Here is a 15,660-nt window from a genome sequence, read left to right as displayed (position 1 = left end):
AAAAATCCCACCATCGCAATTGACTGCAATGTATTAATTGAAAATTGATCAGTCAGGCATAGAAAACTGCACAATCAGCAATGAATAGTTAATTTTTACCAAACATACTTTTACAAAGTATACCAAACATTGTATACTTTGGCTACATTCAAGTTCAAGTTATCAACGGTAGCCATCGTTGCAGAGTTGAGGGAAAATCTACTGGAATCCCTGCACAATTTAACGGAAGCCTAGATGCTGTTATGCCACAACTGCTTTTTGCATGCTTATTTTTGTGACCCTATTGATAATAGATTCTTAACCTGATGGAACTGAAGATCATGCAGATCTGTTTGAAGCTCTTGCTTGGTGTAGAGTTCATTCCATTATCATATATCAAAATAAGCAGCGTAATGCAGAAGTAGTAGATAATGATACTACCACCTCAGTAAAGAGGTACCAAGATAACTACTAAGAAGGTGCTGAAAATGAGGCATCCAATAAAGCCTATATCCCTCACACAGCTTTATTGGCATTTAGGAAGTATGAAAGATTGTAGATATTTAATTCCCAATTAGAACGATCAAAAGCAATAGAAGCTGCTGCATTTAGATCACTATCATGTCTTGATTTGAAAAAGACACTTGTTATATTTGAAAGATTCTATTTCAAATAATTTCTAATAAAAGCTAACCTAACGTGCAGAAAATGATGAGGTAGTTTTGATAATCACTTATCACTTAAAGGCGCAAGTCTAGATCAGGTACTGAGAACAAAAAGATCTAGGTACAAATACACTAACCACTAAAAGTTAAGCCACTGATCGGAAAGATCAAAAAAATCGCCAACCAAGCACTGTTTATTTTCCCCAAGGGATAGAATTGAAAAGTAGGGAGGTTATGCTTAACCTTTATCAAAAGGGTACAAGTAATGGGGGATTTTAACTTTTCCAATATTGACTTGGATTGCCTCAGTGCATGGGGCTTATATGGGGCAAATTTGTTAAATGCTTCCAAGGTAGTTTTTTGAGACAATATGTACATATTCCTACTATACTCCTCATCCTAGGAACTGAAAGGGCAGGTGGTAGAAGTATCGGCTGGTAACAGTTTGGAAACAGTGACCATAATTTTGTAAGTTCCAAGATAGTCATGGAAAGGAATAAGGTCGGTCCTCAAATGAAGGCCCTAAATTGGGGAAGGCTGATTTGATAGTGCAAGAGATGAACTGGCGAAAATAGATTGGGAGCAAACACTCGTGGGTAAAACAACATCTGAAAGGTGGGAGTCTTTTAAAAGAGAGTCAGCAGGAATCAGTATGTTCTGATAAGGATGAAAGGTAAAAGATGGCAAGATTAGGAACTTTTGATGACAAACATTATTGAAGGTTTGATCTGGGAAAAGGAAATGTATGACAGGCAAGGACAACTACAATTGGTCAAGTCCCTTGAGGAATATACAGGGTGTAGGAGAGTAGTTAAGAAAAAAAAGAGGGCAAAAAGAGGCCATGAAATAACTATCTTTGGCAGGTAAGATTAAGGAGAATACCAAGTCATTCTATAAGTATATTAGAGAAAGAGTGGGTCCCCTTGGGGATCAATAAGGTAATCTGTGTGTGGAGCCAGGTGGGCAGGGTCCTAAGTGAGTATTCTTATCTGTATTCACCAAAGAGAATATGGAGGTTAGCAAGCTCAGGGAGGGCTATGTTGGTAGTCTGGCATGAACTGGATGACCTGAATGACTTATTTCTATGTAATCTATGCAATATTCATGCATTCCACCTCATTTTAATTTGAATATTATTTTTGTTTGCATGAACAAAATTGAAAGTCAACTTACTCAAGTGGGAGTTAAGCACATAATTCTACACAATATTAAAATCTATTTCCAGTTAGCAATTCTAAATATCAAGTTCACCTGAAACTAATACTCAAGGAGGTAGGAAGAAATGGATTACACCATTTTGTTTTTTTTTGCCTAATATGAAACAAATTCTGAAACTTTTGCAAAATGTTTTTGTTCCCTTATGTTGACAAAGGAAAACAAATTCATATCCTGCTTATTGCATTGCTTTCAGGACACCCCATAGCCCTCTAACAGCCACTGGTGTGGTCACTGTTGTAATGTGGAAACGGTGACACCTAATTTGTACAGGGCTAGCTTCCGCAACGTGTGATTTTGGTGACTGAGAGATAACTATTGACCAAGTCACTGGGGAAGAGTTCTCTGCTCTTAATGCCACAGGATTTCTTGCATCCATCTGATGGTCTTGATTTAGCAACACATCTAAGTGATAGCACCTCCAACCCAGAGTGTTAGTCTAGACTTTGCAACAATTTCTCAATTACCAGTGGATTAAAGTTAGGCTTATGCAGAAATCATATGTTAGCAATTAATCGAGAAAGTGCAACAGGACAAATAAAATGCATCTTCAGATTAAATGGAATAGGCTGCATAAAAAATAATTTCTGCTTGGTGCATGCTATGTAGACCTTGACTCGTGTTCTACCCCAGTTTAGATTTTTTTTACATATACTGTATATTCCACAATATTCTATAATAGTATCACTATCAATACTTAGATAAGCAGAATAGCTAAAACTAAAACTAGTGCATCATGTATCAAGTTTTTGGATCACTTTTTCCAGTTTCTCATTTGCTTTTAAATGTGAACAATCTCAACACAATTAACATTTTTACAGGTTTCTTTTTCTTTACAAATGGATACGCCACATTTAAATACCTGAAGTGGATCTGCAGTGTGAAGAGTTCTCCTGACCATCTGTGTATGGAGTTGGTGGAGTATAGTTAGCTACCTCCAGTTTACTGACAGTGGATGGTGGTGTTGGCAGGGGCGGTAATAATGTACTGTTTGGGCTATTGATATCACCTTCTGCCACCAGAGTCAGATCAAATGCATTCTCATCCTCGTAAGGCTGTATGGTTTCCGACTGCCCATCTGCAGACTGCTTTTCCCACCTTTGTTCATTGACGTGTGGAATAGGAGAGACCGGCACATGGAAAGGAGCATCATTAGTCTGCTTAATGTCTGGCTTTACATAGTTGGGTGGCACTAACACAGGCCGATGACAGTTATCATGTTGATGAGTTGGCTTGACTTTCACGTTGTTGGAGTTTTCATTAAAATTCAGTGCAGGTGAATTAGCTGTGCTGGAGTCTGCATGATCTAATTTACTAGCCATTATGCTCTTGTGCAAATTTTGGCTCCTTTCCTCTCTCTTTCTACCATTTCCTTTACTTGCCACAGGTGTGGAGAAACCAGGTTCAGATACGTTTGGCTTTAGGCGCAGAAAATCTGGGAGGATCAGGTCCTCTTTCTTCAGAAGTCCACGCTGATCATTTACTCGGTTACTCTGAGCTTTGGACAGAAGGTCAAAAAACTCTGTCACAATGCAAAACAGAAAAGTAGCAGTTAGAAAGTTATGAATACATACTACACTGACTTTAAATTGGCTCTATATATGGAGAAAAGCCTGCACGTACTTTGCCTGGGCAGAGGACTGAGTTGGATTCAACCCACAGTAATGCAACTTATCCAGAGGCCAATATAATTTTTTAAAATTATTTTACCTTTTATATGCAACTTAGAAAAGCCTCTGATCTACTTTTCAACTATTGAAGGAATACATTTCTGAGGAGCAGGATAGCCTACCAAAAATAATGAGAGAAAGCACTGTAGCCTTGAGAGAGGCCTTTATCTTTGGAATCACAGAACATTAGAAATTTAAAACAAGAGGGCAAAGCTTCATATCCATGCTGAACTATAATTACTCACTTCCCACTGTTGGTCACCAGCCTTGGAGTTTGCAGCATGTCAAGTGCAGAGGGCTTTTGCATCACCACCCTTTCTTACCACCCTCTTTAATTCCTTCTACCAATTAACTTAAATCGATTCTTTCTGATTCATTTATAGGCCATCCACAGGTTACAAACACCTGACTTACGGAGACCCCCCTATATATGAATGAGCTCCCATAATATTATTAAATTCAAAAGTCCAACATACGTACATACGTTCTTTCCTACGACAGCTGATCTAGTTTCCCCCCCCTCCTCCACTTTGAGTAATTGTTCTTTCTTATCATTCTTGTGTGCTTTTGATGCCATTCATTACAATACTGTGGAGACAAGATTATCATATTGAGGGGTTTTTGTGTATTTTCCAACTTATGGACAAAATCAACTTATGGACATCTTTAAAAACAGAACCAGTTCGTTGCCTGGGGACGGCCTGTAATAATTTTATAAAGATAATGAAAGCTCTACTCAGCCTTGTGTTACAAAGAAAAATAATTTGGCCAAACCAATCTTTGCTCATAATTAAAATTTTCTGTCCTTGATGTCACGAACCAGCAACAAAAGAAACACACTGAGCATGATTTAGTGTTAAAAACTATTTTATTAATCACTACTTATGGTAATACGTAAAATAAAAGTTAAAAAAAATGTTAGTATGTTAGAATTCAAAAATGTTAAACCTCGAACGTTAACCCCAAACTAAACTCGTCGTGTGTGTGTGTGACAAAGTCCAAAACTCCCAGTTCCTGAATGGTTCTTAAAGTTCAGTTCCGCAAGCCATAAGGTGAAACATGAGCAAGGGCTTCTTCAACAACCACCGTTGTCTGAAGATAAGATGTAGATGTAGAAAAACATAGAGAGAGTACATACGAAATCCAAATGTTCCACGATGGAACCCAAACGACACTTCAGTGTTTACTCGGTAGTGACTTCCTCACCCCGAAAAGCATCCGAACCGTGGTCGTCCACACACAAATACCTGTTTCCTTCTACAGGTCAGCAACAAAGTGAACTCCACCGGATTACTTCCAACTTCCATACATGGATTTCAGTGGCAAACACAGTTATTGTTTCTCATCCATCGATAGAGAAAACAAGCAGGCTGGTGTCTCTCTCCCTTCTCTCTCTCTCTTCTTCTTCTTCTGACTTCTTCAACAACGTCATTACGTCCTTTATCTTCTATTGACGTAAGCACGCCCCACACACACATACACACACACTCTCTATCTTAAAGGGACTTTCACTGAGTCCATAACACCTCCCACCTAAAAAAAAAATTTCCCAAGAAAATTTTAACCGCGCATAGTTAGTAATGTTAATAATTATCATGCTACACAACTACAGACTATCAGATTAGTACAGATACATGTTTCCCATTTAACATCGGGAAAGACAATCAGCAATCACATTATCTTTGCCTTTAATGTGAGTTATCATGAGATCAAACTCTTGCAAAATTAAACTCCAGTTTAACAGCCTTCTGTTTTTGTTTTTGACTTGGCTCAGAAACACCAATGGGTTATGATCTGTATACACAGTCAATGGTTTCTGAGCGGTGCAAACATATACACTGAAATGTTGCAAGGCTAAAACAAGCGACAGTAATTCTTTCTCTATGGTGGAATAATTCTTTTGATGCTCATTAAATTTCTTTGAAAAGTAAGCTACAGGATGGTCAATATCATCAAGGTCACCCTTCTGCAACAACACAGCTCCTGCAGCTTCATCACTGGCATCTACTGCTAATGAAAATGGCTTTTCAAAGTCAGGTGTTCTGAGCACAGGATCGTAGCATAAAATGGCTTTCAGCTTCTCAAATGCTTCTTGACAAGAATCTGTCCAAACAAACTTTACTCCCTTCTTCTGAAGATTAGTTAGGGGAAGAGCAATATCAGCAAAATTTTTACAAAATTTTCGATAATATCCAACCATTCCCAAAAATCTTCTAACAGTCCTCGTACCTGTGGGAATAGGGAACTCAGATATTGCTTGAACTTTTGCCTGAACAGGAGCTTGCTTGCCTTGACCTACAACATAACCAAGATACGTCACAGTGGCATGGCCAAATTCACTTTTAGCCAAGTTAACTGTAAGGTTAGCCTTGGAAAGTCTTTCAAACAACCTTTCTAACGCAGAGATGTGATCTTCCCAAGTATCATTCCCAGTCACTAAGTCGTCAATGTAGGCATCTGTATGTTTTAACCCATGAATCACTGAATTAATCATTCTTTGAAATGTTGCTGGAGCATTTTTCATTCCAAATGGCAAAACATTGTACTCATACAATCCAGAAGGGGTTACAAAGGCTGAAATCTCCCTTCCTCTATCTGTTAATGGAACACACCAGTACCCTTTTAATAGGTCAATCTTTGTAAGAAATTTTGCCTTTCCCACTCTGTCTATGCAATCATCCACCCTAGGAATAGGGTAAGCATCTGACTTTGTTACAGCATTCACTTTCCTGTAATCTGTGCAAAATCTAACAGTTCCATCAGGTTTAGGTACAATAACACAGGGCGAACTCCAATTTGAACTAGAATGTCTAATAATATCATTTTCCAACATGTATTTTATTTCCTGATCAACAAGTTTACTTTTTTCCACATTCATTCGATATGGGTGTTGTTTGATTGGTTTTGCATCCCCAACATCAACATCATGGGTAATTATCGATGTTCTGTTTGGAACATCTGGGAACAGATTTTTAAATTTTAAAATTAATTCTCTCATCTGTTGTTTTTGTGAAACTTGTAAATGGTCCAACTTCGTTTCAAGGTTCTCCAGGATATTTTGGTTTTTTTAGTTTCGATGGAACAATATTTGGTCTAAATTGGCCTTCCTCAACATCAACATCAGGCATTCTAGAAACAACCTTTACACCATCCACCAAGGCCACAACTGAATCCCTCTCATAATAAGGTTTTAGCATGTTTACATGACAGAGTTGTGTTTTCTTGCGTCTATCTGGTGTTTTGATTATATATGTTAGATCAGTCACTCGAGATTCAATAACATAGGGTCCAGAAAAACGAGCTTGCAAGGGATTATTTTGGCTAGGGAAAAATACCAACACCTTTTGCCCCACTGCGAATGTCCTAGGCCGAGCACGTCTATCAAAATATGTCTTCATTCTTATCTGGCTTGTTTTCAGATTCTCTCTCGCTAGCTGGCAGACTCTCTCCAACCGAGTTTTAAATTTTTGGACATAGTCCAACAGACTCAAATGAACTTCCTCATTAACCCATTGCTCTCTTAACAACTCCAAAGGTCCTCTCACCCTATGTCCAAACACAAGCTCAAACGGACTAAATCCTATTGACTCCTGGATCGATTCTCTAACGGCAAACAAAAGTAAATGGATACCTTCGTCCCAATCCTTGGTGTTTTCAAAGCAATAAGTCTTCAGCATATTTTTGAGAGTAGAATGAAATCTCTCCAGAGCTCCTTGAGATTCTGGGTGATATGCAGATGATACAATCTGCTTTGCTCCCAGCTCATAGACTATTTGTTGAAAAATTTTTGACATAAAATTACTACCTTGATCAGATTGGATTTCTTTTGGCAAACCAAACAAGGTAAAAAATTTTACAAGAGCCTTTGACACCGTCTTGGCCTTAATATTTCTAAGGGGTATTGCCTCTGGAAATCTAGAAGTGGCACACATGATGGTTAACAAATACTGATTTCCAGTCTTAGACTTTGGTAAGGGGCCAACACAGTCCACAATCACCTTCGAAAAGGGTTCACCAAAAGCAGGAATTGGCTTCAAAGGAGCCACAAGGGGTTTTTGATTTGGTTTACCTACCATCTGACATGTGTGGCAGGTTCGACAAAACATCACCACATCTTTTCTCAAACCAGGCCAATAGAATTGTTTCAAGATCTTCCCTACAGTTTTATTCACACCAAAATGACCACCCAAAGGCATACTATGGGCCAGGTTTAAAATCTCATCCCTATAAACTTTTGGAACAACAACCTGATGAATAACTTCCCATTCCTCAGTAACAGGAACATGAGGAGGTCTCCATTTCCTCATTAACACTCCATTTTTGACATAGTATCCAGTTGGCACCTTTTCAATCTCCTCACATGAGAGAGCTTTTTCTTTCAATTCTGTCAACTCAGGGTCCTTTGTCTGTTCCACCATAAAATCCTTCCTTGACAAAGACAAATCTTTAAATTCAGGCTCACTGTAAGGATGTTGATCCTCCAGTGAAGACAGAAAAGTCTCAGATAAGGCATCAAAATTTTCTTCCTGTTTAGGACTGTCACGAGGAACCACATCAGACTGCACCGGACTGTCTGTCTTGGCTAATTCTCTAGCTCTAGCTCGAGTCACCGCACATGATGGGTAAACATCTGAATCATCCTCAGACTCATCAATCCTTGGTTTGGTTGTTAACCGTACCACAGGATCACTTTCTCCATTTGCAAGGTCATTTCCCAATAACAAAGAAACTCCTTCCACTGGCAAACTAGGTCTTATCCCTATCTCGACTGGTCCTTCTACGAACTTTGACTTTAAAATCACCCTGTGAAAAGGGACAGACATGGTCTCACCTGTAACGCCTCGTACTAGATTTACTTCACCAGTGTCACTTTCTTCACCAAAATTTAAAACACTGTCCAGCAAGAGAGATTGACTAGCCCCAGTATCTCTAAGAATTTTCACTGGCACCTGGGGTGACTCATCATTCAGTGAAACAAAACCCTCTGATACATACGAACGGAATTCCTTTCTCACCTCCTCCAACTTTTCCGCTTTTCCCTCTTGCAAGGACTGATCTTTAACAGCATCTCCTAAACCTTTTTGATTTTTAATTGCCTGAAAGCAAGCATTGGGCCCAGCTTCCTTCTTTTTCTTCAAAAGGGCACAATTAGATATCACGTGGCCAGGTTTCCTACAGTAATAACAAGTACGCTCAACAGGTTTCTCCAGCCCTGGCTTCTTTTCATCCTTTCCTTTTTGATTACCTCCCAATTTAATCTCCGGTTTACCTGGATTGTCTTTGTAACTCTTTTGAAAGGTTTTAGGTTGTCCCCATTTGGATTTATGGGTTAAAGCATAATCATCTGCCAACCTAGCAGTTTCTTGTAAAGTTTCCACTGCCTTTTCATTTAAATATGTTGTTAATTCAGCTGGAACACATCTTTTAAAGTCTTCCACCAGTATCAATTCTGTCAATTTATCGTAATCCCCATCTACATTTTTAGCCAGGCACCATCGTTCAAAACATATTCTCTTTCCATTGGCAAATTCCATATAAGTCTGATCTGCAGATTTCCTCAAGTCTCTGAATTTTTGTCTATAAGCCTCAGGGACCAATTCATAGGCCTTCAATATAGCTTGTTTTACCTTGGTATAATCAGCTGCATCCTCAACAGACAAAGCAGAATAAGCTTTTTGAGCTTTACCTTTAATCACACTCTGTACCATAAGAGCCCATCCTTTCCTTGGCCAGTTTGAACTCACAGCAACCTTTTCAAAATGTTGGAAATACTGATCAACCTGATCTTCTTCAAACGGAGGGACTAATCGAACCTCCCTGCTGGCTGAAAAATCATCATCAGAATCAGATTCCGAACTCCTACGCTTCATTTGTAACTCATGCTGCCTCTTTTTCTCCTCGTTATCCAGCTCCATCTGCTTCATTGCTAGATCAGCCTCTATCTTCATCTGAGTTAGCTTTTGTTCGGCCTCTATCTTTAACTGGGTTTGCTCTCGTTCAGCCTCTAATTTCTTTTGTTCTCGTTCAGCTTCTAATTTATTTTGTTCTCGTTCGGCCTCTAATCTCTTTTGCTCTCGTTCAGCCTCTATCTTTAACTGGGTTTGTTCTCGTTCAGCCTCTATCTTTGCCAGCTGCACCTGTGCCTCAGAAATTGCTATTTCACTGCCAGGAAACTGTTTTAACACTTCCTTCTCAAACACCTTCTTTTCCACATAATGGCCAGCTATCAGTCTCTGAATATCTGCCTTTCTCATAGACTGCTTTACTTCTGTAAGGTTTAGCCTTGTAGCAATCTTTATCAAATCATCCTTTTTCGCCACCTCCAATCCCTTTTGGGTTGGTGACTCCACAAATGCCTTAATATCCATTGCTGCTGGTTTCCACACACACAAGCCAATTAAAAAAGAATTTATCAGACCTCCCTCAAAAATCTTTGGATTGAATCTCGAACAAATCTCGTCAATCTGGGGTACAATCCCAGACGACACTCGTTAACCTTGGGAACTATCCCGGACGAGCCCCCAATTTTGTCACGAACCAGCAACAAAAGAAACACACTGAGCATGATTTAGTGTTAAAAACTATTTTATTAATCACTACTTATGGTAATACGTAAAATAAAAGTAAAAAAAAATGTTAGTATGTTAGAATTCAAAAATGTTAAACCTCGAACGTTAACCCCAAACTAAACTCGTCGTGTGTGTGTGTGACAAAGTCCAAAACTCCCAGTTCCTGAATGGTTCTTAAAGTTCAGTTCCGCAAGCCATAAGGTGAAACATGAGCAAGGGCTTCTTCAACAACCACCGTTGTCTGAAGATAAGATGTAGATGTAGAAAAACATAGAGAGAGTACATACGAAATCCAAATGTTCCACGATGGAACCCAAACGACACTTCAGTGTTTACTCGGTAGTGACTTCCTCACCCCGAAAAGCATCCGAACCGTGGTCGTCCACACACAAATACCTGTTTCCTTCTACAGGTCAGCAACAAAGTGAACTCCACCGGATTACTTCCAACTTCCATACATGGATTTCAGTGGCAAACACAGTTATTGTTTCTCATCCATCGATAGAGAAAACAAGCAGGCTGGTGTCTCTCTCCCTTCTCTCTCTCTCTTCTTCTTCTTCTGACTTCTTCAACAACGTCATTACGTCCTTTATCTTCTATTGACGTAAGCACGCCCCACACACACATACACACACACTCTCTATCTTAAAGGGACTTTCACTGAGTCCGTAACATTGACAACATCCTCATAAATCTCGTTTTCTCTTGATGGTATTATATTGGCGGCACGATAGTGTAGCGGTTAGCGTAACACTATTACAGCACCAGCGACCCGGGTTCAATTCTGCCACTGTAAGGAGTTCGTACGTTCTCCCCGTGTCTGTGTGTGTTTCCTCCGGGTGCTCCGGTTTCCTCCCACATTCCAAAGACGTACGGGTTAGGAGTTGTGGGCATGCTATGTTAGTGCCAGAAGAGTGGCGACACTTGCAGGCTGCCCCCAGCACATTCTCAGTAACGCAAAAAGACGCGTTTCACTGTGTGTTTTGATGTATATGTGACAAATAAATATCTCATATTCTTCGTATACTACGGTGGATAGAATTTCATGCAATACTCTTGCTGTGGCCTTACTCAAGCATATTCTATCTTTGTGACTTTCTCAAACCAACAGGTAGTAGACAATATCATCACTAAAACCAACCAAACAAGTAAACAAATAAATAAATGATATGGAGACAATTTATGTCATTTGTATATAGTTTTTTAAAAAGGTTATATAGTTATTATGAACAGCTGGGAGAATATGCAGTTTTACTCCAAATCTTTTGGATGTCCTTGAAAAAACTGATTTCCAAAGTACATGATCCTAGGTATGACCCCATAGTTTTGCAAAAATGAGCATGGCTAAGTTTGTTTATGCAATTTAAAATTATCCTTGTACTATGTTAAAACAATATTCTGATTTTATATTAAACCAACAGATTACAATTCAGTACATTGTCAATGAACCTTCCAAGAAGATTATCAGAATATAGCTTTGACTGGGTGAAGGTAACACCAACATCAATTAAGAAATCCACCTGTGATAAGGAGTCAATATTGCTACCATAAAGATTTCGGTGAGAGTAAAGAAATCAGACATGTATTTACATATCACCTTTCATCATCTCTGGACATCTGATAGGACTCCCCAGCAACTAAAGTACTTTTCAAGTATAGTCACTTTGGAACATGGAAAACACATATATGTTGAAAATAAATAAATAAATAAATACTTAAAATGCTGTTTAAACGTTTAAGTTCTGTTACTTAAAACAAAAAATTCAAATTCACTCTAAAAGAGTAAAATATTTAGAAGTGAATCTCAGGAGGATCTTCTAGCAAAATTAAGCAAGCCAATTTCTTTGGTTTAGGCCAAATAAATAAAGTGACTGTGCCATGAAAAGATATGTTCATTTATCAATGCCGACTCCAAATTAAGAAGTCACTTTTCAGAACTGAGTAGCAGCATTATCCCCTCATATTTTATGAAACCAGCACAATGGAACTGCATGTTTGTGACAAATATTTACAGCAGGTCAAGTGAAGAAAGATGATTATATTGACATCAGCTCTTGTATGAACAATAATCTTGTTCAAGGGAACAAAGTAGTCATCATCTCCTTCAGCATTTCCTCGGGATCGAGGATGTTATCACTATGGTTTTGTGGGTTCTGAGGTGACTTATAAGGCCAATGTGGGACACATTGGTGCAGAAAGTGCCTGCCGGGCCTGCAGGTTGTAGTTTATGAGGCAGTGTGCTCCTGCTGTGCTTCTGTGTGATGCTGATGTATGGATTTAAAGTTATCAGTGCCTTCCCAAATGCTCCTTCTCCACTTTAAATGGTCACAGACAAGGGAATCCCAGGAATTAGTGAGAACACTGCAATTTTTCCAAGGAGGCTTTGCGAACATCCTTGAATCTATTTCTTCATGTGATAATCTCTTCCCATGTCAGCATTCAAATATAATGTCTATTTCAGGAGTCTGGTGTAGGGCATGCAAATGTTGTAGCTTGCTTAATACAGCCAACTGCGTATAATCATGGCCTCAAGGATGGGTAAATTAGCCTGGAAACAGGCACAGTTGTTGGTTAACATGCCATCTTTCTAGTGCCTGGAGATGCCTGCTGTAGGTTGCCCAAGCAGTATAAAGGAGGGCAGGGCTCAGACCATTAGTTTTGTGGCAGAGATGAATTTCTGTTCTTCAAACACCCTCCGTGCCTGTAACAGGATGCAGGTATGCAAACTGAACTCCTCAAACAAGTGTTCAATCTTAACTAGATCAACAGATTGATTTATGGAATGAGAAGATATTCTACAAGAAGACTGAACGTCTCTAATTTCTAAGAATGTGAACGAACTCATTGAAACAAACAAGATTCTGCTGGCCTTTTTACAGGTGAATCATGAAGATCTTTCCTCTGGTAGGATGTGTAGTCTCAGGAAGTGATTGGTTACTTGAGACTAAGGTGAGCAGGAATTTCTTCTCTCAGATTGTTATGACTCTTTAGAATCCTTAATCCTAGAGACTTCTGAATACTAAGATACAAAGTACATTCAAGGCTGAGATAGATTTTTGGACTATAGGGGGATCAGGGTAAGGATAATGAAGCAGGAGAATAAAGTTGAGACAGAATCCGATCAATCATGATATTACTGAATGGTGGAGTAAGCTCAGGGATCGATATGGCCTTCTACTTGAAAGTATGGTTGCAAAATTTATCCTGTCAATTTGAACTGCAAATACCCAAAGATACAGAATGGTGAATGGAGAACAGTGGTGAGCCAGCTTGTTAAAACACTGCAGTTCATGTGATGAAGATATTCTCACAGTGCTATTAGGAAGGGAATTCAATTTAGACCCAGACACAAGGAGATTACATTTCAAAGTCAGGGTGTACAGCTTGGAGGAGAACTTGCAGGTGCCAGAGGACAAACAACTGGTGCAGACTCCCCAGCACCAGTTGCCCATCCTTCAGGGCGATAGAGGTTGTGGGTTGGGAGGTGCTGTTGAAGGTTTGGATAACTGAATAACTGATCTACTTTTTGTAGATGGTACACACTGCTGTCAAATGCATCAGTGGAGTTGGGAATGAAGAATCAAGGAATGGGGTGGGGTGGGGAGTGGTCAGATGAAATAACGACAATCTTCTTGAGTGCTGTTGGGGCAGCACTCATCCAGATGAAATACGGGAGAATGGCTTCACACTGCTAACAAGTAACTCACAGATCATGGAAAAGCTTTGGGAAGAGGAAGGTGAGTTGCTCACCTCAAGACACCCAGATTCTGGCCTGCTCTAGAAGCCATAGCGTTTAATGCAGCCGACAAGTTCTCATCAATGGTGACTCCCAAGATGTTGAACGTCAAGTGAAGGAAGTTAGGTTCCATCTTGTAGGAGAAGTTCATTGCCCAGCACCTCCATGATGTGAATGTTACTTCCCAGTAATCATCCCAAGACTGAAGTTGCAGAGACACTGCACATAGGCAGGTGTTGTTTCGTTTTCCCAGGAGTTGCAAATAGAATACACCAACATTATCAAACAAGTACACATCCAATCACACCATCAAGTTAAGGGCATTGACGAAGCAGCAGAAGATGGTTGGACCTGGAATACTTCCCTGAAGAACACTGCAAATATATCCTGGGCCTAAAATAATTAATCTCCAACAATCACATCTGCTTCTGTGCAAGTTAATAGTTCAGCTAATGGAGTTTTTACCCTTATACTATCATTGTCTTCCATATTTTCAAGGCTCTTTGGTGTCACACAACCTGCATATTGCCCTCCAAGCTGTAAACTAGGAAATATATCATCATCCCTTTATCATTGCTTGAACTAAATGCAGGAACTCCCTCCCCAATAACATTTTGAGAGTATCCTCACCAGGAGGACGGTAGCAATTAGTGATGGGCAGTAAATGCTGGCCTTACCAGCAATGGCCTCATCCCAAAAAATGAATTTAAAACAAAATCATTATCATATTCCTAAATCCCTTTCCCTTGTCACTTCCTTCATAATTTTCTGAAATTTTCTACAACCTATTTCTCCAATCCAGCAAAAGAATTGTGCAATGCTATAAAATATACAAAATGTATTACATTTTATTCAACATTTGAATTTTATTGAAGGGCAATTTACTTACTTCTGTGCTCTCTGATTTTAGTTCTCATCTGTCATTACTATTCTTGGGGTAACTCTTCTAACAATTTTCCCTCTCTTCTACTTGTCCTGGCTGTGATATCTCCCCAAGGTAAGTATTGGTAAACAGATGAAGCAAAACAGTCCATTATCACAAAATGGTACAAGCTCACTTGGATTCTACAATACAGCCTCCGGAAACTACAATTAAGTGAAAGCTTTTTAAAAGTTCATTTCTGGGATGTGGGCATTGTAAACAAGGTATGTGCTGTTTTTTTTGCCCAGTCTAAGTTACTCCTGGTGCAATTACTTAATTAAGCAGCTTGCCAGTGACTTTGAAGGACAAGTTGACATTGGACTGGAGTCTTGTATGGGCCAAACCAGGCAGGATTCCTTTCCTAAAATATGTGAATGAAGCTGTTAAGCCTTAACGATAATCCAACAGTTTCAACGTCACGTTTACCGAATACCATAAAAAATATTAAATTCAACTTCTCTAACTACCATGGTGGAGTTAGGTGAGTGTGCTCTGGATTTTTATTCCAGAATAAAATTTACCTTCCACTTCATCCATATTTAGCTTTGGCTGTTTCTTCCTGTTTGTCCTTTGAATTAATTCTTCTTTCTTCAAAAGTTGTGCATCTTTGGAAGATTTTCCATTCTCTCCTTTCACTTTCACCGAAGGAGGTTTTCCCAGAGGTCTTCCGTCCTCCTGGTATTGATAAAATTGATCGGTGTAAATGAGAGATATGATGCAATTAAAAACATCAGCAGCTATATAAATGTAACCCGAGGATGCAACCTAATAAGGGAGATCCTAAACTAAAAATGGACGGAGTAGAGAGAAATTACTAACCGGACCGAAAATAATAATGATGATGAATACTAATGAGAAATATGAAAACACCTGCAGAAAATATTGATGTAATCAGTGCGAATGG

The 15,660-nt window shown here is 39.2% G+C and overlaps 1 protein-coding gene across 1 annotated transcript in view; it reads right to left on the bottom strand.

The window, feature by feature from the left end:
• The window catches only part of rgs12b (regulator of G protein signaling 12b), a 148,134-nt gene that overhangs the window by 25,096 nt on the left and 107,378 nt on the right, over positions 1 to 15,660 (bottom strand). Inside the window, exons 16-17 of the mRNA XM_052019497.1 lie at positions 15,278 to 15,431; positions 2,722 to 3,381 (exon numbers count right to left, since the gene is read on the bottom strand). Of these exons, the coding sequence (XP_051875457.1) occupies positions 2,722 to 3,381; positions 15,278 to 15,431 (814 nt within the window). The remainder of the gene's footprint in view (positions 1 to 2,721; positions 3,382 to 15,277; positions 15,432 to 15,660) is intronic.

Source organism: Pristis pectinata, chromosome 7, assembly GCF_009764475.1.
Source record: "Pristis pectinata isolate sPriPec2 chromosome 7, sPriPec2.1.pri, whole genome shotgun sequence".
NCBI classification, from domain to species: domain Eukaryota; kingdom Metazoa; phylum Chordata; class Chondrichthyes; order Rhinopristiformes; family Pristidae; genus Pristis; species Pristis pectinata.
The sequence above is the reverse complement of the archived record's forward strand: the minus strand, read 5'-3'. Positions and strand labels throughout refer to the sequence as shown.